This window comes from Rhinolophus ferrumequinum, chromosome 3, assembly GCF_004115265.2.
Source record: "Rhinolophus ferrumequinum isolate MPI-CBG mRhiFer1 chromosome 3, mRhiFer1_v1.p, whole genome shotgun sequence".
Taxonomy (NCBI): Eukaryota; Metazoa; Chordata; class Mammalia; order Chiroptera; family Rhinolophidae; genus Rhinolophus; species Rhinolophus ferrumequinum.
The window spans coordinates 101,446,411-101,471,271 of NC_046286.1; the positions used below are offsets into that span (position 1 = coordinate 101,446,411).

The window sequence follows — 24,861 nt, forward strand, 5'->3', positions numbered from 1 at the left end:
TGACTCCCTCCCCCTTGGATTTGATTGTTTGCTAGACTGGCTCACAGATCTCAGGGTAACACTTCAGTTGACCAGTTTATTAAAGGAGATGATAAAGGACACAGGGGAACAGCCAGGTGAAGAAGTACACCGGTGAGGTCGGGGGGAAAAGGGAGGGTTGCTAGCATAGGGGTTTCTGTCACCGGGGAGTTGGGCTGTGTCACGTTCCAAGTATGGATGTGTTTACCGACCTGGGTTCTCCGAGCCCTGCACTACTGGGATCTTATGGAGGCTCCCTCACGTAGGTGTCATCAATTATTAACTTCGTTTCCAGCCCCTACCCCTTCTCAAGAAAATGGGATGGAAAATTCCAACTTTCTAATGGTGTCTTGGTCTTTCCAGTGACCAGGAGCCACCCAGAGTCACCTCACTAGAACAAAAGACACTCCTCTCACCCAGGAAATTCCAAGGGTTTCGGGAGCTCTGTGCCAGGCGCCCGAGGAGGAGACCAAGACAGTGTGTTTTCTGTCACACGGCAGCGCCGAGTGTGCTGACGACCTGCCTTGGAGAGGTCGCCTCTGGCCCTCTTTCTTGAAGCCTCTTTCCCTCCCCTCCAGCCAGTGCTTACCCTCTGGCAGCAGCCTAAGTAGGGAGGGGATCTCAGAGAGGCAGCCCCCAGGGAGAGGGCTGTGCTTCTTACCAAACCCCTTCTTACCTGCGTCCCAGGCCAGAGGACTGGTTAACTGGAAAACCAGAGACTGCTTTCCGGGCAGCCTTGCGTTGCTGAGCTACAACCAGTTAGCACCCACGTTCCGCTTCTGCCACGTACGTTTTGGGTGGCTTTGGGCAAGTTGCCTCACCATTCTCAGCCTTGGGCCCCTCATTGTGAAATGCAGGAATAGGATGTGGGAGTCTGCCTGTGTTTGGGGTGTGGTGGTGAGAGGACCCAATTGCTGGCTCCCAGCTCTGTCCCATAGCAACATACAGTGCTCTGTATTTCCTAGGGGAGCACAAGGTGGTGCAGGATGCCCCTCTGCCCCTACCCTCTGTCCCCAGAACAGCCACGGGGCAGGTGTGTGTGCTGATTGGCAGAAGGAAAAGCTGCCCACGTCATGGCCTCAGAGGGCTGCTGGCACCCAGGTGTCCCGGAGGGCTGTGTGGAGCGTAGGTGGAAGGCACAGCCTTGCAGACAGGGTGGTGCACAGGCCCATAGAAATGGGGCCGCACTCGTCCCTCCAGGTCTTTCAAGGTCCCACTGCTTCCAGGAGCCCGAGCCATTTCTCCTGGTCCACTGCCACGAAGCCATATTACCCTTGATGGAACCCTGTAAAGCCACACCTTTGCCTCCCAGTTTCTGGGGGGTTGGAGTGGGTCCACAGTGTTGCTGGACCCACTTCTGAGCTCATGTGTTTCCTGCAACTGTAGGATTAAAGCTCTCTGTCAGCTTGCCACGTGGCCCTCTCCAACAGGGCCACTCACCGTAACAAAGCCGGCAACGGGAGAGGGACTCCCAGCATGCCTGCTGTTACAACCTTATGTGATGTAATCACAGGAGTGGCCCCACCATGTTTGCCATCTTTCATTGGGTACAACCCAGTCTGAGGTCCCATGTGTACTCAGGGTACAAACACCAGGAGGCGGGGCCATTGGGCCACCTTATTGTCTGTCTGCCTCACCTCCTGTCCCTCCCCCTTCATCCTGTTAACTTGCCGGGTATAAGGAGCACGCCAGGCGAAGGGGCCAGTTTGGGGCTCCCTTGGTGCCCACTGCCTGCTGCTGTCCCTTTCTGAGACGGTCTCCCATGGACTGTAAGCTATTTGGAGTTAGGGACTGCTCCATCTCTGTGACCTAGAGCCTAGCACTGCTTGAAATGTGCAGGGACTCAGGGAATATTTGTTGAGTCAACAAATGAACCAACACTTGAGCTGGTGAGCCAAAGCCAGCTTCATAGATTAAGAGCTCTTGCGATGGAGCAGTCCAAGTTCATTCAGTAACAGTGTGAGCTTAGAAAGTTGTTGTTACCTCCCTAAGTCTGTTTTCACAGGTGTGCAATGGGGACAGTCATAGCATCTATGAGGAAGGGTGTCGTGAAGAGGAATTAGGTAACACACGTTTGAGCCCCAAACAGGTGCTCCAAAAAGGAGGCTGATGCTTTCCTCCCTGACAGTCAGTGGTTTACCTGGCAGATGGATGGCTGGGGTCTCGCGCGTTGGCCTGCGATCATTCACTGCTTCCTTTTCCATGAGATTCTGGTCTTCAGAGCCCTGACAGACAAACAGAAGTGGAGTCTGGGAGGCAAACACGCAGTGCTCAGCCGAGGTGTGCTCGGGAGCCAGGCTTTGCCGTGGGATATGGGGCCAACCAGTTAACGGAGTGGAGGCTGTGGGATTTCACAGCCCCTGTAGCTCCGTCTAGCAGCCAGTTTGCTATCTTTGATTTATCAGTATTACAAAAAGAAGTTTTCGAATAGATCTCTTTGGAAGAGCCCTCAAGATAACTGAGAGTTGACACCACACCTCCTGGCTCTCTCCTCTTGCTCTGTGAGTGAGCTCTAATTCAAGAGAATTAGGACTTCAGCCTGGCTGATTCACTTCCTTGCCAAGCAATTTGCAGTCACCTTCCTGTTTTCCACCTGTGCCTGACGCTGGCTCCTTGGGGTAAAAGATTATTTCTAATTGGTTGGCGTCCAGGTGTATCATGCTTAGACAGCAACTTGAGTTCAAACCAGCCCATTGCGGAGAAACCCATATGAGACGTTGACCTTGGCCACTGCAGCCAAAGCAAGTCTGGCCAAAGTGATGAGGGTGCCGGCCCAGTCATGCCCACCGTGGATGACGTTCTGGAACAGGTTGGGGAGTTTGGCTGGTTCCAGAAGCAAGCCTTCCTGACCCTGTGCCTGCTCTCAGCTTCCTTCGCCCCCATCTACGTGGGCATCGTCTTCCTGGGCTTCACCCCGGACCACCGCTGCCTGAGCCCCGGCGTGGCCGAGCTGAGCCGGCGGTGCGGGTGGAGCCTGGCGGAGGAGCTGAACTTCACGGTGCCGGGCCCGGGGCCGGAGGGCGAGGCCTTCCCCCGCCAGTGCCGCAGCTACCAGGTGGACTGGAACCAGAGCGCCCTGGGCTGCGTGGACCCGCTGGCCAGTCTGGCCTCCAACAGGAGCCACCTGCCACTGGGCCCCTGTCTGCACGGATGGGTGTACGACACGCCTGGTTCCTCCATCGTGACCGAGGTAAGAGCAGGCCCTGCATTTTGGGGAACTTGTAGGTGTCAGGGACAGGGAGGAAATACACAACAAATTTTGCAAGTTTTAGCTTCACATGAGGAAAGAGGGAGGGATTATATGCACTGAACACTTAGTATGTGTCAGGGTCCGTCCTGGCCGGACTCTGCATTCTTCCCTGTTTAATCCTTAACAGGCTCTGGGTGTTAGAAGAGGAAACTGAGGGTCAGAGAGACCATTGCAAGCCAGGCTGAGATGGATTGTTTGGACATTAGTCTATGGAAGGACTGGGGTTTCTCCTCTTGCTGTCCTTACTCCCTGGCCTCTCCAAGATCCTACAGAACTCACCTGTGTTCCAGCTTCCTCATTATTAAAATTGTGGGTCCCCCTCCCTCCTGTCCAGAGTCATGGACACATGACAGCTAAACACCAGCTGCTGACATGGTGTGGAAACTGCCCTGGCTTGGGAGTCAGCTGGTTTGAATTCCAGCCAGGCCTCGGGTTAGCTGAGTATCACTGAGTAGGTTACTCAGCCTCTCTGAGCCCTAGTTTCCTCACCAGTAAGCCAGGAATGATAATGACCTACCTCATAGGTTTGAAGTTCAGCTGAAAGTGCTTTGTGAAAGTGCTGACCAAACATAAATTGAGTTCTACTGGGCGGCCTACGGGCTAGAGCGCAGTGGGGTGAACGGACCTCGCTTGGACAATTTAATGGGTTATATGGGCTTTTTGCTTTGAGAATATTTTAGTAAAAAGCCACCAGATTGTTTTTCCTTCGTGGGCCCTTTTGAAACTGTTGCACTGTGACAAGTGTGGGCACTGGGGAATGAGCACCGTGGTCACTCGGCAAAGCCACAGGCCAGAAGCTATGCAGAGGCTCTGCATTAGCAAAGCCTGGTCTTGGCGAGGGCACAGCTTCCCCGGAACAGCAGGTAACTTAGTGGTTTCAGGGTCAACACACTTGGGGCGGTTCCTGGGGGAAAGCGCTGTCTGTGTCCCTTCTCTCCTGCCTGATCAGCACACTCTCTGGGAGGAGAGGGGACAGAGCGGTAAGTTTCCCCTTCAGGAGGAGCAGGCGCTGGTGCAACTTGCTTTTTGTGCCACTGCGTGGACACCTGGTGTCCAAGGTCCCATCCAAAGACAAAACCGGTTGGATGACACATCACTCAGGGAAACTAAACCGTGCAACGTTCTGTTGGGACTACAGAAGCAGCCCACAGCGGGTCACTTTGCTCTCTGTGTCTGAGACATACTTTGCCTGTAAAGTATCAGATGCAGTCACCTATCTGTTCATTCAATCAACGCGCTCTGAGCTTTTACTGGGTTCTAGCACTGGATGTGATGCTGGGAGGGGCACAGAGAAGAAAGCTATGAGGTTCTCTCCGGTTTGCCGTGTCTGGGGGAGCGAGGAAGGGAGAGGGGGTGGTGAGAATAAGACCACGTGTGGGCAAATGCAGAGGGGCCAATGGACCCTAAGGAGGGGGATCTTAGCTGCTGAGCTGACCCCTGGAGTTTTCTGGCAGGAGGTGGCATTTGAATGGAGGCTTGGGTGGTATTTTGAGCAGCAAGGAGAGAGGGAACAGGATGGAGAGAGGGAGCACATGCTACATTCGGGGAGCAATGAGTTGTTAAGTTGACTCAGACTCAGGGTCCTGTAGAGGAGTGAGAGGGGCAGTTGGGAAGAATGACAGTGATATCCTCACCTTTGGGCCAGAGCAGAGTCCTTATGTCAGGTCACCAGATAAAATACAGGGCACTCAATTAAATTAGAATTTCAGATAAACCATGAACAGTTTTTAGGATAATCAGGTCCCAGATATTGCACAATATTTGGTACTGATGCTGGAGGCAGGGAACACAAACATTCCATGGGACATACTTATACTAAAAAACGTGTTGTTTATCTGAAATGAAAATTCAGCTGGGCACCCTGGTTTTTCTGTTTGGTTGCTTATTTGTTTGTTTGTTTTTGTTAAATCTGGCAAGCCTGCCTTTGTGCCAAACAAGGAAGTTTGGTCTTGTTTAGGCAATGGAGTGAGACCTCGCTGGGCCTCGGCAATGGTGGGAACGCAGGGGACTGGAGGGGATGGAGTGGGCGCCCCTGTAATTCTCCCCGACGATTGTGTCCAAACTGCCTTTGCCTCCACTCTCATCCCATGCTGCAGCTTACTCCTGGGGAAGTCCCCTCAGTTACTCATTTCTACAGAAATAATCTTTAACCCACCCTCGCCTTGGCCGTTGGAATTTGCTGAGGGGAGGACAATGAGGCAACTTGTTTGAATTACAGGTTTCACCCCCCTCAGGGCCCCCCGGGGAAGGATTGTGTATTCCTGCTTTTGACTCCCCTGTTGGGAGGCCTGGCCCTCTCAAATGCAGCTCCAGCCCCCCACCAGACTAGGGGGGCCTGACCTTGAGCATGGCTTCTGAATAGTCCAAGAAAAGACGGACCCAGGGCATTTCAGGGAGGGTATCTGACAGACCCTGATTGCAAAGATTAGAACAAGAGACAAAACACAGGGCCCCGTGGCTTTAGTGAAATCTAGTGTTCACAGAACATCGTCTTGGGTAATGTGGGCGGGGGCTGCAAAGAGAGTTGTGCAGTTTGAGATACAGACCCTGGGGAGCCAAGGAACACCAGAGGGATCTGTCCCCATGCGTCCTAATGCCAGCGCCCAGGGCAGGCTGGAGAAGCTCCGTGGGGAGGACATGCTTTCAGCTGGAAGGGCACGAACATCTGGATTGGTAGAGAGAATGGCAGTGATGCAAGTGGTGGCTGTCGGCCCGCCAGAACTGAACTACTCCGGGAGTAGACAGCGGGGTCTGGACGTAAGACAGATAATATGACTGATACCAGTTTCTGAAAGTCGGGTGGTGACACGGAGTTTTACCTATATTTTATTTTAAAAAGTGCTCCTCTGAAGGAAGTCAGCGGCCAGTCAGCTGGAACTCCAGGCTGGCTGAACGCAGAGGCTGGGCTCTGAATGACTGATAGAGACATGACTCAAACTGGTAAATTCAGAGGTTTGAGGGGGTGGGTAATAAAGCAAGTTAAATGGCCTATTATTTACCAAAACCATTTTCAAGTGACTTCCCTTCTAGGTTCACAGTAGCTTTGTGAGTGTGACAGAACAGGCACAATACACGTTTCAGACAGGGAAACTGAGGCCCAAAGTTGCTAAGTGACTACCCTGCTGTCACCCCGCCCCCCCACGGGTTGTCTGGTAGGATGGGGACATGAATCCGTAGTAAGTAGGGAGGAAAGGGAGAATGTGTCTCTGGATATCCCTGCAATAGGGCTGTACCAAGAATGGGGTGGGGTGAGGGCTGACTGGGTGCCTGCAGACCCTCTCCTCTCCCTGGCTCTGCATCCTTTGTCTGCCCTCTCTGAGCTCTAATGAGGAGTGGTGTTGCTACCACATTCAGGCCTCCCACGTGCCCGGGTGTGAACAAGCGTCACCCATGCTTGTGCCAGGCACGGGGGACTTCCTCTAAACCCAAACAAAAAGAAACCTTCCCCAGGCAGACCTTGCCTGCCTGTCCTCTGTCTCTGCCCCCCAGCCCGCCCCTGTCCTGGCTCTGGGCATGGGGCCACTCTGAGTCTCCCCCAGCCCTGGGCCCCGCCCACGCACTGCGCTAGAGCAGATGCTGCCCCCAAGAAGCCCGCCTTCTCACCCCTGCGTCTTTGCTCAGTTTTGCTCACATTGCCGCTCACAGCTCTGTCAGTCACAACAGAATTTGCAGAATTATTGGTGGAATTTACATGATTAAATATGTAATAAATATGTATTTAATTAAGGACTTTTGACTAATTCTGGAAAACGTGGTATATTTATTTTGTGTACATTTTTGTTTTTGGAAGAAAATTACTTTCCTGTATTTCTTTTTACTTTGCTGTATTTCGTTTTAGAAAAGCTACCAGCCATGCTGTCCTTTGATAACCAACTATCAGTGGCTGAACACTTGATGATAGCCTCTTTAATTAATATATAGTGAGGGTCAAAGATATTAGGCATATATTGAAATTGAGATTCACCAGAAATCTTGAATTTGTTTAGTGAAAATGTGGTAAGAGAAATGATGTGAAACACCCAATTGATTAACCTTAAAAGAGCCACTGTTCGCTGAGGACGGACGCGTGGGCGCTCAGGTGGGGCAGACCCCACTGTCCCTCAGGAAAGCAGTGACGGGCACCTCCGATGGGGACCCTTGCTTTCTCATTTGCCCATCTGACTTCGGATACCCAAGGAGCCCACATTTTGTGCTGTGTATTTGCTTTGTTTGGAGAGAGGATGGAAGGTGCAGTTTGAGTTACAAAACGGTCTTGTGTTTCGCCCCCTGCAGTTTAACCTGGTCTGTGAGAACTCCTGGAAGGTGGACGTCTTTCAGTCCTGTGTGAACGTGGGCTTCTTCCTAGGCTCTCTGGGCGTCGGCTACATTGCAGACAGGTATGTAAAGGCTGATCCAACTGCACAGAGTGCCAACACAATCAGGGGAAGGGCTTTTCCGGGACAGTGGTGGAAGAATACGGCCAGTTGGAATCTATTGCAGAAGTTTCTGGAGACAACATGGTAGCTAATTCTTTGGGCTACTGTGGGGAGCAAGACGGAAAAAGGTGAAGATTTATGATGGATTTTGGAGGTTGAAACTGCATGCAGATTGTGTAGTTAGAGTGGGGGTCTAGGAGCAAGGGGGACAAAGCCAACGGTTATGCTTTGAGCAACTGGATGGGGGTGTGCCCATCTTTTGAGATGGGACAGAGTGGGTTAGGAACAGAATTTGTTGCAGCTCTGTGGGGGAAGGGGTGGGAAGCCATCAAGAATTCTGTCTTAGGAGTGTTAAGATCAGAGATGTGTTAAGAGTAGCCTGTGAGACATAGAAGAGATGTCAAGTAGGCAGCTGGCTATATGGGTTGCTGTCAGATGAGAGGTTTTGCCTGGAGTTATATATTTGGGATTGGTTACCAGTAATTGGCATGAAAGCTGTTAACCGGGTTTGAGATAAGCTAGAAGAGGGTATAGAGAAAGGACTTCAACAGGTAGAGGTGGGTGGAGAAGGAGTTGCTGGCAAAGGAGATTCAGAAGAAACGGCAGCGAGATAAAAGGGCAGTCACCCACTGGGATAGTGTGATGCTAGGGGAAATGAGAGAAGAGACCGCCCCGAGGAGGGCGAGTGGTCAGTCTGTGGACACGGCGGCCGCGAGTACCCAGGACAAGAATGGTGTCCGTGGAAGGTTGAAGAAAAATGAGAGATGAGAAAGTGGATTTTGTAGGCGTGGACAAATTTTTAAAACGAGTTAGCTGCGAAGAACAGCTGGAAATGAGGGTGTACTGGAGAGGTGAAGGGTCTAGGGGAAGTGTGACGTCATCGAGGAGAGTGCGAGGGAACAAAGGGGCACAGACAAGGGGCTGTCTGAGGGCAGCGGGTGGAGTGGCCTTTGCTAGGAGACACGAGACAAGATGGAAGGGATGGACGCTGGTGCTGGTAGGTCTGAATATTCTGAGGTGAGAACATGTGGGCTTCTGATGAGAAGTTCCTATATTTAGTAAAGGCTGAGGAAGTTTATTGGCTGGTGTGGGTGGCATGGGGAAGGGACAGGAGGTTTGAGGAGAGAGGATATGGAGTAGACAAGTGAAGTGAAACGTTGGAGTCTAGGGAGAAGGATGACAGAGAAAAGGAGGGCACCTGCTGGGCCAGGGGAGAGATCTTGGGTGTGGGTGAGATCGTTACGACTGCATATGAGGTTGGGCTCCCGTTTCCTTTATTACGGGGAGAGAATGAGGCATAAGATATAAAAGATCGATCAATAAAGCACGAAGCTGGGCTGAAGCTTTAGCAAGTCATTTGCCAATTTCATTCATGAAAAAAAGGAAAAATAATTCTCAGAAGTCATACTATTAGAACTGAATATTTTCCCAGAAAAGCTTTTCTGACCGTTGATAAGCATGGGGGAAAGCCTGGTTTCTGGTGCACCCTGTTAAATCCTGTGAATGATAATGCAGTCTGTTAAATACAAAGGTCCTGAGAGGAGAGCAGTGTGAGAACTGGGAGAGTCGCTGAGGGAAGCCACCCCCCCATGTTGCTGAGAGCGGCCAGGATTCCTCTTTAGAGTGAATTGATTAACCTTTAAAGAGCGAATTGATTAACTGTTCGCTGAAGACGGACGCGTGGGCGCTCAGGTGGGGCAGTGATACCCAACAGACCCCACTGTCCCTCAGGAAAGCAGTGACGGGCACCTCCCGACGGGGACCCTTGCTTTCTCATTTGCCCATCTGACCTCAGATACTGCACACCCCCGCCTTACCTCCCGTCTCCCTGCCTCTGCAGGTTCGGCCGTAAATTATGTGTCCTGGCCACCACCCTCATCAGTGCCATCTCAGGCGTCCTCATGGCCGTCGCGCCTGACTACACATCCCTGCTGCTCTTCCGCCTGCTGCAGGGGCTTGTCAGCAAGGGCAGCTGGACGGCTGGCTACACCTTGAGTAAGCATCGCTGGCTTGAGGTTTCCGTACATTATAAGGAAGCACGGAGGTCAGGTAGTGGAGTAGAATGGATGGAGCTAAGTGTGAAGGTGGGCTTTTGTTTGGAGCGGGGGGGGGGGAAGGGTGTTTGTGGGATCTGGAGAAATCGTAGTAACTCTAGTTGTGTTTGTTGTCTGTGTGACTAGGGTAGGGCATGGTGGAGGGATGGCCTCTTTTTCTTTCTTCCCCCCCTTGCCGCCCCCTTTTTTTGTCTGAAAGACACTTAACCACTTAAATAGATCAGTATTTCCATATCGACAAATCTGTTTGGGAACAAAAACATCACATGTTAATATGTTTAGAGTGGTGGTGCATGAAGGAGAGACATGTGGGACTGTATTTTAACATTATAAATATGAAAGAAACAGCATCTCCCAAAAGAAATACAACCAACTGAACTGGTTTGAAGGACATTCAAGAGTTAGGAGAGCAGACATAAGAGGAAATAAGAGAAGAGACAAACATCATGATTTAAAAAAAAAAAAAAATTGAGGTGTAAGCCAATGTCAGTAATTCTTCTTTTTCCTTTCAAATAGTCTATGAAGGGTAAGACTAGCAAGTGAAAAATACCTTCTTAGAAGAAAGTAGTGTAAGAGAGCCGTCTGGGCTTTGCTCAGCCCATGGATGGGGCATCTCAGACAGCAGTGAGGATGACCCACAGTTTTGCTCTTTTGTGGAGAACAGAGAAAAAACAGCCACATCGTGCCACCTCTGAAAACTATGTCCTGTGGTTTGGCATTCTGAGAAACGCTTCACTAAGGCCAAGAGAAATCATGCTCCTCCCTTGAGAAACCACGGACATGTTGGTTAAGTTTAATGAGGTCAATACACATTTATTGAGAGCCTAGTCCTCTGCATGCAGAATATGCAGTAGCCGGCTCTCAGCTAAGGGGATTAACTCTGGGTGAAATCCACGCCCCTAACACCGACGGGCTCTGTGATCTTGGGCAAGTTTCGTAATCTCGCTGAGCCTCCTGTTCTCAAAGTGGGAATGACAGTGCCATGAGGAGTACGTCTACAGGTACCGTGTTTCCCCTAAAATAAGACCTTGCTGGACTATCAGCTCTAATGTGTCTTTTGGAGCAAAAATTAACATAAGACCCAGTATTATATAATATATATGATATGATATGATATGATATAAGACCCGGTCTCATAGCAAATATAAAGTCTTATATTAATCTTTGCTCCGAAAGACGCATTAGAGCTGATGGTCTGGCTAGGTCTTATTTTCGGAGAAACACGGCATAGCTTAGAACAGTGCCTGCCGGTCGTCTTCCTGCAGTGTCACTGTTGGCATGTGGCAGGCTCTGGGGCAGGACTGCAGGCACCAAGAGAGATATGGGAGACTTCCTACCTCCAGGGAGCTCAAGGGCTAGACAGGGAGGGAGATAAACGCCAGAACTCCACCTGTGATGGAGTGAGAACTTACGGCTGGCTTGTGTTTCTCCAACGGGCTTCTCCAGTTGGGTGCAGGTCATATGCTCCCTCGTCTCTGCTGGTGTCTCCTTCTCAGTCTCCTTTATTGACTCCTCAATGTGGCAGGACCCAGGACTTTGTCCTCCCCCACCCCCAAACCTATTCCACCTGCAGACCCCACCCCCTCAGTCTGCAAAGTGCTGTCTGACCAGTCGCTCAGGCTGGATGGCGTGCAGTCAGCATCTGCTCCACAGCTGGGCCGCGCCTACTACCCCGGAACTAAACTCCCTGTCACCTTTCTTTAGCCACACGGTCCCTCTCTTTATGGTCCTTTCTGCCGGGGATTTGCTTCCCCCGTGGGTGAGGCTGACTCCTGCCCCTAGCGGTCTTTTCCAGGTTTCACCTGTGATGCCCACTCCACCGGTCTCTGAAAAACCAACCCCTCACCCTTGACTCTCCTGATCCCCCTTCTGCACTTAACTGTTTGTCTCCCCATCGCACATGTTGGATTCTAACCAGGCATCTAATTGACTCACTCGCTGTGTGTATTGTCTGCCATGTCTCATGAGAATGGGAGGTCACGAGGGCAGGACTCTGCCCGTTCAGTCCACGGTGCATTCCAACACCCAGAACAGGCCAGGTCCCTTGTAGGCACTCAAAGACATTTGTCTCATTAATGAATACTCCTGGGGTCATGAAGAATATTCTAGCTCTGTCTGGAGCTTACAGGAGGAGAGCCCCGTAGACTGATAGTGAGAACTATAGATGGTCAATGAGGCGATGAGAAAAGGGACAGCTGGAGAACAGCTGGGACAAAACAGCGTGGTGTGTGTTGGGGAACCTTGAAGCCGAGTATCAACAGGGCGTGGGGACGAATCTAGGTCTTGGGCCTGGTTGTCATCTGGGGCAGGAGAAATGCATGACACACCTGAGAGGAGCCTGGGGAACAGGCGGTGGGGGCAAGACTGGGGCTCACGAGGAGGAAAGGATGGGCCTGGGGATGCCCCGCGTCTGCCTTCTGTCCTCCGAGGAGCCCCGATAGTGATGTGCCTCTTGTTTCAGCCACAGAGTTTGTGGGCCTGGGCTACAGAAGAACGGTGGCGATCCTCTACCAGATGGCCTTCACGGCGGGTCTCGTGCTGTTCTGCGGGGTGGCCTACGCCATCCCCCACTGGCGGGGGCTGCAGCTGGCCGTCTCTGTGCCCACCTTCCTCTTCCTGTTCTACTACTGGTACTGCCTTTCTGGTTCCTGACACCACACTCGGTTAACTGAGGACTGGACACCGACCTCAGTTGCCACGCGGGCTGTCCCCCAAACGGCCATGGCGGCCACACGCATGGCACAGGGCCACTCCCAGTGCCCAGTGTGGACCGCCATTTGTGCCATTTGGGGTGTCCTAACATAACAGGCTGGCTGGCCCTCATGGCGCGGGCACCTACCCTCTAATGGAGCCTCTTTTAATTCGCATCCTCCTAGATAGAGCGTGTGATGCTACAAGGCAGACAAAAATGTACCCAGCCACATAGCAGGCATTTGCTCTTTGTTGACGGGATGGATGGATGGATGGATGGATGGATGGATGAATGAAATGTTCTCTGGGGAATGTGGACGTTAAACCATTATGAAGCAAAACCAGCTCAAGTGAGATATTACTATCATTATCTATGAGCACGTGGCAGGGTCTGAAGGAATAAGCAACTAGATAGATGAGTTTGTATTGTGGGAGAGGGAAGAGAGGACAGCAGAGAAGGAGGTGGAGAGAAGTATCTCATCCACGCACCTTTGTCACCGTTTTGCTGAGGACAAATCTTATCTGTGGGCGGCACTGAGTAGACTCAGTCTCCCTGCATGAAGGCTGGCCCCTCGGTGTGGTACATTTACGTTCGGGAAGGGCCTGCCTTCTCCTTGTCAGTGTGAGACAAGCAGCTGTCCAGTGGGAAAGGCCCGCTTGGCTGAGTCGGGACGGCCGGCGGGATGGCGCTGTGCCTGTGCCTTATCAGACATTCCCAGGCTTTGCGTTGTAACATCCTTGTCCCGTTTGACATAGACAGCATGGTGTCCATCTGATGTTAAGGAAAAGTGATTGCAGTTTTGGGGTTTTGTTTTGGACAGATTATGAGACTTGTTCAATAGCGCTTGTATACATGGAGACATCCTGCTGTAACACAAGCGTGGGGGACATGGGACATGTGGCACATTTATTATGTGTGAGAAATTTCCCAGAGGGTCAGGCTAGCAGCTTCCAGGAGAGACCGGGACCTGTGCTCCACGGAATAAAGGCTACAGAGGGCAAGTTCCCTTTTGGTCAGTAACTCTTAGCAGGTGGCCCTGAGAGCACCAGTGACTCACAGAGCTCCTGCGTGGGCCTCCCAGGGCAGCACTCGACGACCCCAGGTCCTTGTCCACTAGAACTACCATCCCCACGTGAGGAGGGTGTGCTGCTCTGAGCAACAGCCTCGCGCTGATCGGGGCTTGATATCAGACGAGCTCTGGGGAAAATGCCGCACACTGGCGCTCTGTCTACAGGTGTGTGCCCGAGTCTCCCCGATGGCTGTTATCGCAAAAGAAAAACTCTCAAGCAATAAAGATAATGGACCATATTGCCCAAAAGAATGGCAAGCTGCCTCCTGCTGATCTAAAGGTGACCAGCTAGCAAGGGGTTTTTCTCAGGTCACTGAATTTTTGGGTTGGGTCTCTGTGGGGATGCCTTGGGAAGCAGGGAGGCCCGGGCGGGTTTTGGGGTGATGGATGCAGCGTGCAGCCAGCCATGGTGATGGTGACCTCAGGGGGCCCTCTGAGGGCTTTTCCTGATCACGTAGCTTGGAGGCGGGTGGATGCTCTGATTCTCTCCTAGATGCTCTCTCTCGAAGAGGATGTCACCGAAAAGCTGAGCCCTTCGTTTGCAGACCTGTTCCGCACACCGCACCTGAGAAAGCACACCTGCATCCTGATGTACCTGTGGTAAGGGGCCTTTCTTTCACCTCCCCCCAGACAGAACCGGAGTGCTGCCCACACACTGGGGTATAAGTCAAAGACAGTGGAACAACTCGGGGGAGAGAGATGTGCAAATGAATTTTAAGATGGTTTTTGAGTAGTCAGAGAGCTCTTAGAAAGACATCCTTATTTCTCCCTTGAGGATTGAAAATGGGGGAAAGGCCTCATTTTAGTAAGAAGAGGTTCTGACACATGCGAGGTCAGCAGTAAGATGAGTGAACAATGACGAAGGATTCCCAGGGTTGCCTCAAGTCCCACAGGGTTAGTCTTTTGGGAATAGCCAAGGTTCGACCTAGCGTCAGCAGGGGGATGGGATTTCAGTGGCTCCTGGTGCTTTCAAGGGGGAAGAGCCCTTCCTCGCATTTTAGAACGTCATCTACCCTGCCTGAGAGTGTTTGTGCTTTTGTCATCCACCAACTAGGAAACTCACATAAAGGTAGGTTCATCCATGTACCACTCACCCACGCCAAGGGTCTGCATTCTCCTCCCAGGTTGCTGTGTTGAGGGGGACGTCTCACCCTGTCTTCTCAGAGGACATTGGGTGGGCTTCCCAACTTCAGGGCTTTCTCCTCAACATGAAGGTGGTTCCGGTCACGCCCCCAACACGTGGGCTGAGTAGCTGGACGCTGGGCTTCCCTACTCCCTCCATCAGCCGCTCTGCTGCTGCTGCACTTGTGTGCACTTCCACGTAAGGTTCTATTGGAACTAAGCGTCTGAATGAATACAGCAGTGCCTGGCACATAGGAGACCCCCAATAAATATTTGCTGAAGGTTGAAACCGCAGTTGTTCAAACCGCAGTTCCGCAGAATCCATCCCAAGTTCTGCAGATGCAGGCTCGCCGTGCCCTGGGAGGCCTGCCTGTAAGCCACGTGACTGCCCAGGAGCCTTTGCCAACACGCCACTGCCGGGTGCATTTCTGCTGGTACTCGGTGGCGTCTCATCTGTGTAGAGGCCGGGACCACTGCGGATAGAGACACCTGCTCCTTCTCTTATGCTGCTCCGTCCCCCTCGCCATCCCCAACACGTGTTTTTGACTCCTCTGTTTTCTTACACCCCTGCACCCAATCCTTCGGCAAATTATGCTTTCTTGAAAATATATTTAAAACCAGCCATTTCTCATCATTTGCTGTCTTAGTTCCCTGTTCGAGTATCATAATCTCTTGCCTGTGTTACTGGAGAAGCCCCCTAGCTGGTCAGTCAGCTCGCACCCTGGTGCCCCTCAGGCCTTGTCACAAAGCAGGCAGAGGGATCTTCCTTTTCAAGCTTAACAGACCAGGTCACTCCCCTGTTCACACCGTCCACTGGCTTCCTAATCCTCTGAGAATAAAAGCAATTCCTTTCCATGGATCACCGGTCCCCACCTGATCTGGCCTGGAGGCCTTTGCTCACCTTCCTCTTTCATTATAGCAACGGGAGAGGTGTGTCCACCACCTCCTGGCCGTGTGGCTTTCGGGAAGTTTCCTAACTTCTCTGTGACTCAGTTTCCTCATCATCCAAAACAATAACTATCTCACAGGCGTTTTGGGACAATTAATGAGATAATATGTGTAAAGGGCTTAGAACGGCGTCGACATAGATACTGGAAATGCTCCCCACCAGCTCTTCTTTTAATGTTTACATGCAGTTCATGGGTTCTGCCAGAAGGTGGCAGCCCTGCACACATGGTGACTGAATTTTTGTTCATTTTGGACAGGAAAATCTAGGTTATCCGACTCCTTTCTCCCAAATCAATCTCTTTATCGGTAATAGGTCAGTGTTCCCATAGAACTGGCTAAACGGCCTGGAGGGGGCACCTGGGCATGTCTAGACTCACTGATTCGCAGTAAGCACCTTCCTTCTTGTTCTCTTGACACTTTCGTCTACTCTGGAATAATTTGGGACTAGAAACAAAAGCATCCAAGTGCTTCTCTGGTACAGCTTTATCAAACCAGGGGGTTATATTAATAAGAAACATCAGCCGTGAGCTCAGTTTTGGAGCTGATAGGGAATTTGCATGCTGGGAGACAATAGTAATTTCTTATGAACCAAAATCTTTTCTCAGAGAGCAAATACCAATATAATCATAAAATGGTTCTATAATGGCCTCCAAAATTAATACGTTTTTTTCCAAAAGTTACACATGGAAGCCTCTAAATTTTCCCTGGAGTGAGAGCGACTTAGCTGATCCCCATTGGCCTATGTGCCATATTCTGAAGCATGGCTCTTCTTTCCTTGACTACGGATGGAGGGGTCATGCGGTGGGATATGGGGTGAAGACAGTAAGTAAATAGCTCTCGTTAAAGGCAGTGCAATGTGGTGGAGGGAGCAGCACTGTGGAGATGGAGAGACTTGGCCTGTGTCTCTGCTTCGTTTTGTTCTGGATACTTGATCTTGGAAAGATGACAAGATGACGACAATAAAAGCTCATCTTTACTGATTGCTTTACTGAGTATGTGCCAGGAACTATACTAAGGACTTTTTGTCCATTAATTTAATGAATATTCAAGACAAACCAATGTGGTAGGTGCTATTATTATCCCATTTACAGACGAGGGACTTGAAGCACAGAGAGGTTAGTGAATTTACTTAAGGTCACACAGCTCATACAGCAGTCTGATTCTTGAACTGGCTCACTTACCACTGTCTTCTGCCCATTGTCTCGGAGGCCTGTTGGAGCATTAGATGAGGTAGGGCATGTGCAGTGCTCAGTGCTGGGCCAGGGACCTAGCTATACAGTAAGCAGTAGCAATCATCTTTTGTGACCTCCAGGAAACGTGGGTATATCCTGGAGTTCATACTCTCACATAAACTGTGAAAGGAAGTTTTCATTCAGGGCCTTTCTAGGGTACCGTTTCTGATATTTACCCCCCTCTTCTCATATTGCTCTAGGACATTCTAAATCAGGGGACACAGGCTTCTCTCCAGCTCATAGGGTCCTTTGTCCTCCTGCCAGGACCCTCACTCTCCTTTTCCATGGAGCTTGCCTTTGACTCAGCTTCTCTTGGCTCAGGTTCACCAGCTCCGTGCTCTACCAAGGCCTCATCATGCACATGGGTGCCACAGGTGGGAACCTCTACCTGGATTTCTTCTACTCCGCCCTGGTGGAATTCCCAGCAGCCTTCATCATCATCCTCACCATTGACCGCGTTGGCCGCCTCTACCCGTTGGCTGTGTCAAATCTGGTGGCAGGGGCAGCCTGCTTCACTATGGTTTTCATCTCACATGGTGAGTGGTCCATTTTCATCATCTTCCAGGTAACTGGATTGTGGGAATAGTGTTTTAACTGTTTGATAAGCTCCTGGAACAAGAACAAAGGCAGGGTGTGACCTTAGCCTACAATTCTTAGTTTTTAATTTTAAATTGAGGCATAACATACATACAATGAGCACGTTATAAACGTACAAAGCGATTAATTTTTACATATACACTGTATATAGCTGGGTACCGGGACTCAGATATAGAATTTCCAATACCTCAGAAGTTTCCCTCCTGTTCCTTTGCAGTCAATACTCACCACTCCTCTGATCTCTGCCACCACAGATGAATTTTGACTGTTTTTAAACTTCATGTAAGTGGAACCATCCAAGTGTACTCTTTGTGTTGCCTCACTTCATTCACTCGTCGTTACGCCTGTCAGATTCATCCACGTCATCACATGAGAGTGTAGTTTGTCCTTTTCATTACTGTGTAACAGACATCCCCCTGTCTGAATACCACACTCTATCCATTCCCCTGTTGAGTGACACGTGTGTGGTGTCCAGGTTCTGTCTATTGGGATTAAAGCTGCAGTGCATGTTCCAGCACATGCCATGTGGTATGTGTCCAGGAATGCATTTGCTGGGTTGAGTGGTGGCATAAGTTTAGCTTTATGTAGATACAGCAAGACGGCTTTCCAAAATTGACCCAGTTTACAGTCCTGCTGGTGATGCATGCATGTTCCAATTGTTCCACACCTTCACCAGCACGTGCTATTGATAGTCTTTTGGGTTTTTTTTCCTTCCACAACCATTTGCTAGTCTTTTTAATAGCAGCCATTTTGGTGGGTGTGTGCTCTAGTCCACAATTCTTACACTCCAAGATAAGCCAAGGCAGATTAATTTTAGCCAGTTTTAATTCAAGTACACAAGTTGCCTTTCTCATTTGTTACTTTTGGAAATGTTGTTAAATAAATACTAAAGTGGATTTGCTATTTCCTCAGCTTTTATAGCTTGTGCTCTGTACTTGTTGGTTTATTGAGTCATTTTGACAGGGGTTTGGGCAGGGTATTGTGGGAAATGTCCCATAAAATCTGCACAGATGATTCTCAATTTATGATGAGGTTACATGCCGATAAACCCATCGTAACATGAAAATAATGGAAGTTGAAAATGCATTTAATATACATAACCTACGGAACATCATAGCTTAGCCTAGTCTAACTTAAATGTGCACGGGACACATTATTCCAAAAAATGCTGGCGACACAGTAGCCTGTGGAGTGTGGGTTGGTTACTGACGTGCTCGCGGGGCTGAGTGGGAGCTGTGGCTCGCTGCCACGACCCAGCTCAGGAGAGAGTATCTTACCACATGTCACTAGCCTGGGAAAGGATCAAAATTCAGAACTCAGAGTATGGTTTCTACTGAATGCATGTTGCTTTCACACCATCATAAAGTCAAAAAATCGTAAGTGGAACCATCATAAATCGGGGACTGTCTGTGTTCTCAAGAACCAGGTTGTACAGATCAGGCTGGAAACAAAAGAGGTGGAAAAAGAAAGGTCAGTGTTCTCCCTCCTTGCATGGGGACAGATCCAAGAAGACAGGGAAAGGGCAGAGTGCACCTGAAATAGGTTTTACCCATTTTCTCCCCCATTTCCCCGTTTCTGGAATCCTGGTAACACATAATGAATGGGTAGAGTTTTGGTTTTTTTGCCGTATGTTATTTTATCCCATTTCCCCCAACTACTAAAACAAGACAAAATGGTGGAAACAATCTCCTACTTGTAGTTCTAGATGCAGATGATAAAAAGTGTTTGCATACATTTAATCAAGCAGAATAACTGTGCGTCTTTTGATTATCTGTCATTAAAAAAAAAAGCTATACTTCAGCTCTTGGAAAATATTTGACAACTTTAGTGACAGAATAACATTTTTTCTTTTTCTTTTTCTTTTTTTAATAAGGTAAAAAGGAATCACATATCTGAGACAGATTTTTTTTTTTTAATTTATTGGGGTGACAATTGTTAGTAAAATTACATAGATTTCAGGTATACAATTCTGTATCACATCATCTATAAATTACATTGTGTGTTCACCACCCGGAGTCAGTTCTCCTTCCATCACCATATATTTGATCCCCCTCACCCTCATCTCCCACCCTCCAACCCCCTTACCCTCTGGTAACCACTAAATTACGTTCCCCAGATTAATTTTCAAACCCGTGGCCATCCTGTGGTCACCGACTGCCCTCCAATCCCCTCACCCTCCCCCCACCCCCCACCCCTCCCGCCCATCTAGTAACCCTCAGTTTTTCCTCTTTGTCTCCAAAACTGTTTCTGATTAGTTCATTCACTTAGTCTTTTCTTTAGATTCCGCATATAAGTGAGATCATATGGTACTTATCTTTCTCTGTCTGACTTATTTCACTTAACATAATGTTCTCTAGGTCCATCCATGTTGTTGCAAATGGTAAGATTTCTTTCTTCTTTATGGCTGCATAATACTCCATTGTATAAATGTGCCACATTTTCTTAATCCAGTCATCTACCGATGGGCATTTCGGTTGTTTCCATGTCTTGGCTATTGTGTATAGTGCTGCAATAAACATAGGAGTGCATAAAGATTTTTGAATTGGAGTTTTGGATTTCTCCGGATAGATACCTAGGAGTGGAATTACTGGATCATAGGGTAGTTCCATTTTCAGTGTTTTGAGATACCTCCATACTGTTTTCCATAGTGGCTGCACCAATCTGCAATCCCACCAACAGTGCACAAGCGTTCCCTTTTCTCCACATCCGCGCCAGCACTTGTTGTTTGTTGATTTATTGATGATAGCCATTTTGACTGGGGTGAGGTGGTATCTCATTGTGGTTTTTATTTGCATTTCTCTGATGGTTAGTGAGGTTGAGCATTTCTTCATATGTCTGTTTGCCATCTGTATGTCCTTTTTAGAAAAAGGTGAGACAGATTTTTTTTTAAGTGACAGCACTGAGAGCTGGGGAGCCTGAGGTCTGAGTCGTCATTTATCATCTGGGCAGAGCCCAGGACCTCCTCCCCACTCTCCACTTGCCTCTCCTTAGTCCTCTCCACATTAGGTGATAAGCATTCATTGCTTCCTCCAGGAAATATTTTGAGTACCTTCTATGAGGTCAGCAGGTATCAAGGTACTCGGATCTCAGCAGTGAGCAAAGCAGAGAGCGTTCCTGCTCCACAGAGCTTACATTCTAGAAGGAAAAAGAGATGGGGAGGGAATTCTTTGTATGGTGGTCAAGGGTAGCCTTAGGCGCCCTGGAAACATCTTGGGAACAGCAAATGTGAGGACCGCCAGGAGGGGAGAGCTGGGCATTTGAGGACCGGCAAGAATCCTGTGACTAGACTTGGTTGGCAGGGGCAGGAGTGGTGGGAGTGAGGTCAGGTGGTAGCAGGAGACAGCCAGCCCCTGATTTTATCCCGAGTGTGATAGGAAAGCACTGGTGGCTTTGAGCAGGAAAGTGACGTGACCTGACTGCAGTTCTAAGTGGTTCCAGTGGAGAGTGGCCCGAGAGGACTCAGGGCAGCTCTCTGAGGGTCATGGTGTTCATGTCCAGTAGAGCATCTCGCCACATTAAAGGCCCTAGAATCTGTGAGCAAGACCCTCTCTGGATCTTTTATCTTTTGGAAGTTGGGGGAGGGGGTGTATGTCCTTAAGTAAAGGCTCCTCTTGGGCTCTCTACCAGGTGGAGAGCAGCAGGAGGCCTGGAGAGACCGCTGGGTTCAGCAAGCGAACTCGTTCTTAGGCCACTGCATCCTTCCTCTCTCCTCGGAGCCTCACGCTGGCTGAGTGACATGAAGCATGTCTTCCATTAGTTGTCAGTATCTGGGGACAAGGGTCATAATGTCTGTGACCCCAGAGGCTTTGCGAATGAGCTGGCGTGTCACAGGAGCTACTGGCATTTTAGTGTTTGGGGTAATCCAGGTGAAGTGGATGATGCGTCCAACCCTTTCATTGGTCCCCAGTAAGGAGGGGGAGCCCTGGACCTTCAGGTAATCAGAACCCCTCAGCCGTCTACCAGGAAGGGATGGCTTCGCTTCCCTAATACTCACCATCTGACACTATTATGAGAGACGTTTTGGTTAAAAATTGTGTTCGGCAGTGAACATGAGCTTGAGGATTAGAAATCTGGTCTATCAGTTCCAGGCCTTTTGCCTAAGAGAACCGTATTTATTGAGGACCTACTATGTTTCTGGTATTGTGCTAGCAGCCACACTATTGCATAATAATTAAAAAGCCAGCACTTATGGAGTGGTCATGTGGACATTGGACATATATTTCTCTAACTCTCACAATAACTTATAAGCCGGGTATAATGATTCCTATTTTACAGCTGAGGAAACTGAGGCATGAAAGCAAACAGTCTGCTTAAGTCACACAGCTGACAGGAGACAGAGCTCAGATTTAAAAAGCACGTTCTTTCCTCTGCACAATGGGGGGCTCCCCTCATCTGTGTGTATTGAGTCCCGAAATCTCTGAGGATTCATTTTACAAATCCAAAAATGAAGGGTTAGATAAGATAAACTTTCCAGCCTTTCCAGGTCTGAGTCCTAGCTTCCTGTGGGAGGGAACTTCATGGGCACTGTCCCCATTCGAGTTCCACACCCTCTGTGTTTCCTGTCTAGATCTACACTGGTTAAGCATGGTAGTAGCTTGTGTTGGCCGGATGGGAATCACCATCGTGTTCCAAATGGTGTGTCTGGTGAATGCTGAGCTGTATCCTACGTTCGTCAGGTGAGTACACGATGGTGACAGTGGATGGCGGCCACTGAAATAGCTGTGTGCCAGTCAGGCGTAGTGAGGACCAGCATCTCCAGAGCAGCTTCTAAAGGTGCCCCCAGTGGCTGATCCATTTGGGCATTGAGATGGGTGGTTGGGCTTCAAAGAGAAGGTCAACAGCTAAGTAGAGCAGAGAATGTGCAATATGGAAGTTGGAATGGCCAAGGGTCACGTTGTGCTCTGTGCAGACAGTGGCACAAGAAGAAAGGTGTCTGGTACAGAAGAGAACACTGGGCAGGGAGTGAGAGGCCAACTCCTTGTATAAACCTTAGCACCAGTGAGGTGTGTAAACTACAGCCCCTCCACTGACACCTCTGGACATAACCTGCTTAAATCGTTCATATTTGTATAATGATACACAAAGCATTTCCAGACATATGATGCAGTTTAGCCCTTAAAATCACTGTTATCTCCATTTTACGTGTGAGGGAGCTGAGGTTTAGAAAGGGAAATAGACCACCCAAGAGTCACGCAGCTAGGAAGTGGCAGGGCATCTTTCTGACCTTGAAGCTGGTGCCTTTCCCGTGACGCAACAATACTTCTCTGTAAACTGAAGGGCAGGCCCAGAAGGCTTACTGTGTAAAGTCAGGTTTAATGAGGTAGCATTTTCTTAGAGCAAATTCACTCTGGAATGCACGGTTTGAAGAATTTGAGCGTATACCCATACATTCATTTAAGCATCAGCGCCATCAGTGTAGAGACATTTCCATCAGCTCCAAACGTTTCCTCTCTCCCTTGGCAGTCACTCTCCTCCCCTGCCCACCTCCAGCTCCTAATCTGATTGTCCTCCCTCTGGTTTTACCTTTGCTAGAACGTTGTGTAAATGAGATATGGCACGTAGTCTTTTGTGTTTGGCTTTTTTCATGTAGCACAACGGGACCCATCCACGCTGTTGCGTGTACCTGGGCTTCGTTCCTTCTCATTGCCAAGCAGTATTCCACGATTTGTTCATCAGTTACCTGTTTGTTAACATTTGGGCTGTTTCCACTTTGGGGTGATTGCAGTACAAGTGCTAAAAAACATTCACATCTTTGAGTGGACGTACGTTTTCACTGCTCTTGGGTAACAACGTAGGAGTGTGTGTGTAAATGTGGGAGAAACCGTCAAAATCTTTTCCAAAGTGGCTGCACCACTTTGCATTCCACCAGCCACGTGTGAGAGGTCTGGTTGCTTTCCGTCCTCGCAGGCACTTGGTATTGTCAGTTTTTTGTTTTATTATTTTAAGTCATTCTTTTCTTTTTTCCCCCTTCTTCTGCCTCCCCCACCCGCCACTCCACTTCAAGATGTCGTTTCTCAGTCTAGTTGTGTAGGACACAACTCCCTGTCCCATGGTGGTATTATGAGCCTTGTGCTCCCCCAGCTGAGGCAGGCGGTCGCCGGTCATTGGCTCATGGCAGCTCATGGCAGCTCATGGCAGCCCAGCTCCGGGGAGAGCTGTTGTTCACAGTCTTAGCTGTAGAGGGTGCAGCTCACTGGCCCATGTGGGAATCGAACTGGAAACCTTGGCATTAGGAGCAAAGCTCTCCAACCACCTGAGCCACTGGGCTGGCCCTATTTTAAGTCATTCTTGGAGGTGGTGATATTATTGTGACTTTAATTTACATTTTCCCAATTACTAGTGATGTTGACCATTTTTGCAATGTACCCACTGCCATCTGTGTCTTAGAAGACTTAGTTGAAACAAACATTATTTCACCACTTTATTTAAACTTAATTCTGATCTTGGTTAGGATTTGGCGTATTTCCTTAAACTCTTTTTTCACCCTCTGTATAAATTGTTTCTTCTCCCCATGTGATCAGACCAATGGTTTCTGAGAACTAGTCCAGTTCCCCGGTCTCCTCTGACACTCGCACCGCTCTCTGATCCCCTCGCTGAGCCGTAAGACACAAGAATAGTGCTCATTCACTCTCCTCTTTTCTGCCCACCCCTTTATTAAAAGTCTCATACTCTCATTTGTAAAGATTGCTTGGACTGAGTACTAAAAGATGAAGGCAAGTTAATGAGAAAATCTTCCACATTTGACACGTCTGAGCTCACAGTCTAAAATAACCGGGCCAAACAATCCCATTGCCATGGCCACGGGACCCAGGGGACTGACTCAAGATGTAAACCGTCAGAGGTACTGAGTAGGAAGACCAAGTAACCTGTCCCGAAGAGCCCGGGACCTTCATGCAGAGCCAGCTGGATGAAGATTTTTAGTGACAAGGAAGGAGAGCCAGATGTTCAGAAATAATTGTAAACTTGATCCATACACACACAAAAGTAAGACAGCCATGAAAGTTCCAGTATTTTCAATTAGTGTAAGCAAATGAAAATTGCTAAAAAAAAAAAAAAAAAAAAAAAAGAAGAGGATGATGTCTGTTACTTTATTATTTTATAAGCACTTCAAATTCAAATAGGCACTATTTCAACCATGAAACCCTGCTTCTTCGGTAGCAGGGGGCTTTAGGGTTGAACGGCACCCACCTTCTGTTTGCAGCACATGTTGTCAAGAACATTCTGTTGGCATCAGTATGCACTACCTTGTATTGAAAATTGTCTTTTTATTTTTTCCTCCTCACTATGTTATGAACACCTTGAACACAGGAATCACGTATCGTACATCTTTGTGACTCCTGAAACTGTTTAAAGCTGTACTAACTGGTCACTAGCCCTTGTAGAATGACTGAATGAATGAAGCATCACAGACATGTGAATTTTAAATAAGGGACCTAGTTTTGTACTTTTTCTAGCTTCTGTGTG

The 24,861-nt window shown here is 49.1% G+C and overlaps 1 protein-coding gene across 1 annotated transcript in view; it reads left to right on the forward strand.

The window, feature by feature from the left end:
* The first annotated feature begins 2,797 nt into the window (after window positions 1-2,797).
* LOC117020525 (solute carrier family 22 member 1-like) overlaps window positions 2,798-24,861 on the forward strand; it is a 29,180-nt gene continuing 7,116 nt past the window's right edge. The window contains exons 1-8 of the mRNA XM_033103070.1: window positions 2,798-3,208; window positions 7,541-7,644; window positions 9,524-9,678; window positions 12,199-12,367; window positions 13,664-13,778; window positions 13,992-14,098; window positions 17,122-17,336; window positions 21,965-22,073. Of these exons, the coding sequence (XP_032958961.1) occupies window positions 2,798-3,208; window positions 7,541-7,644; window positions 9,524-9,678; window positions 12,199-12,367; window positions 13,664-13,778; window positions 13,992-14,098; window positions 17,122-17,336; window positions 21,965-22,073 (1,385 nt within the window). The remainder of the gene's footprint in view (window positions 3,209-7,540; window positions 7,645-9,523; window positions 9,679-12,198; window positions 12,368-13,663; window positions 13,779-13,991; window positions 14,099-17,121; window positions 17,337-21,964; window positions 22,074-24,861) is intronic.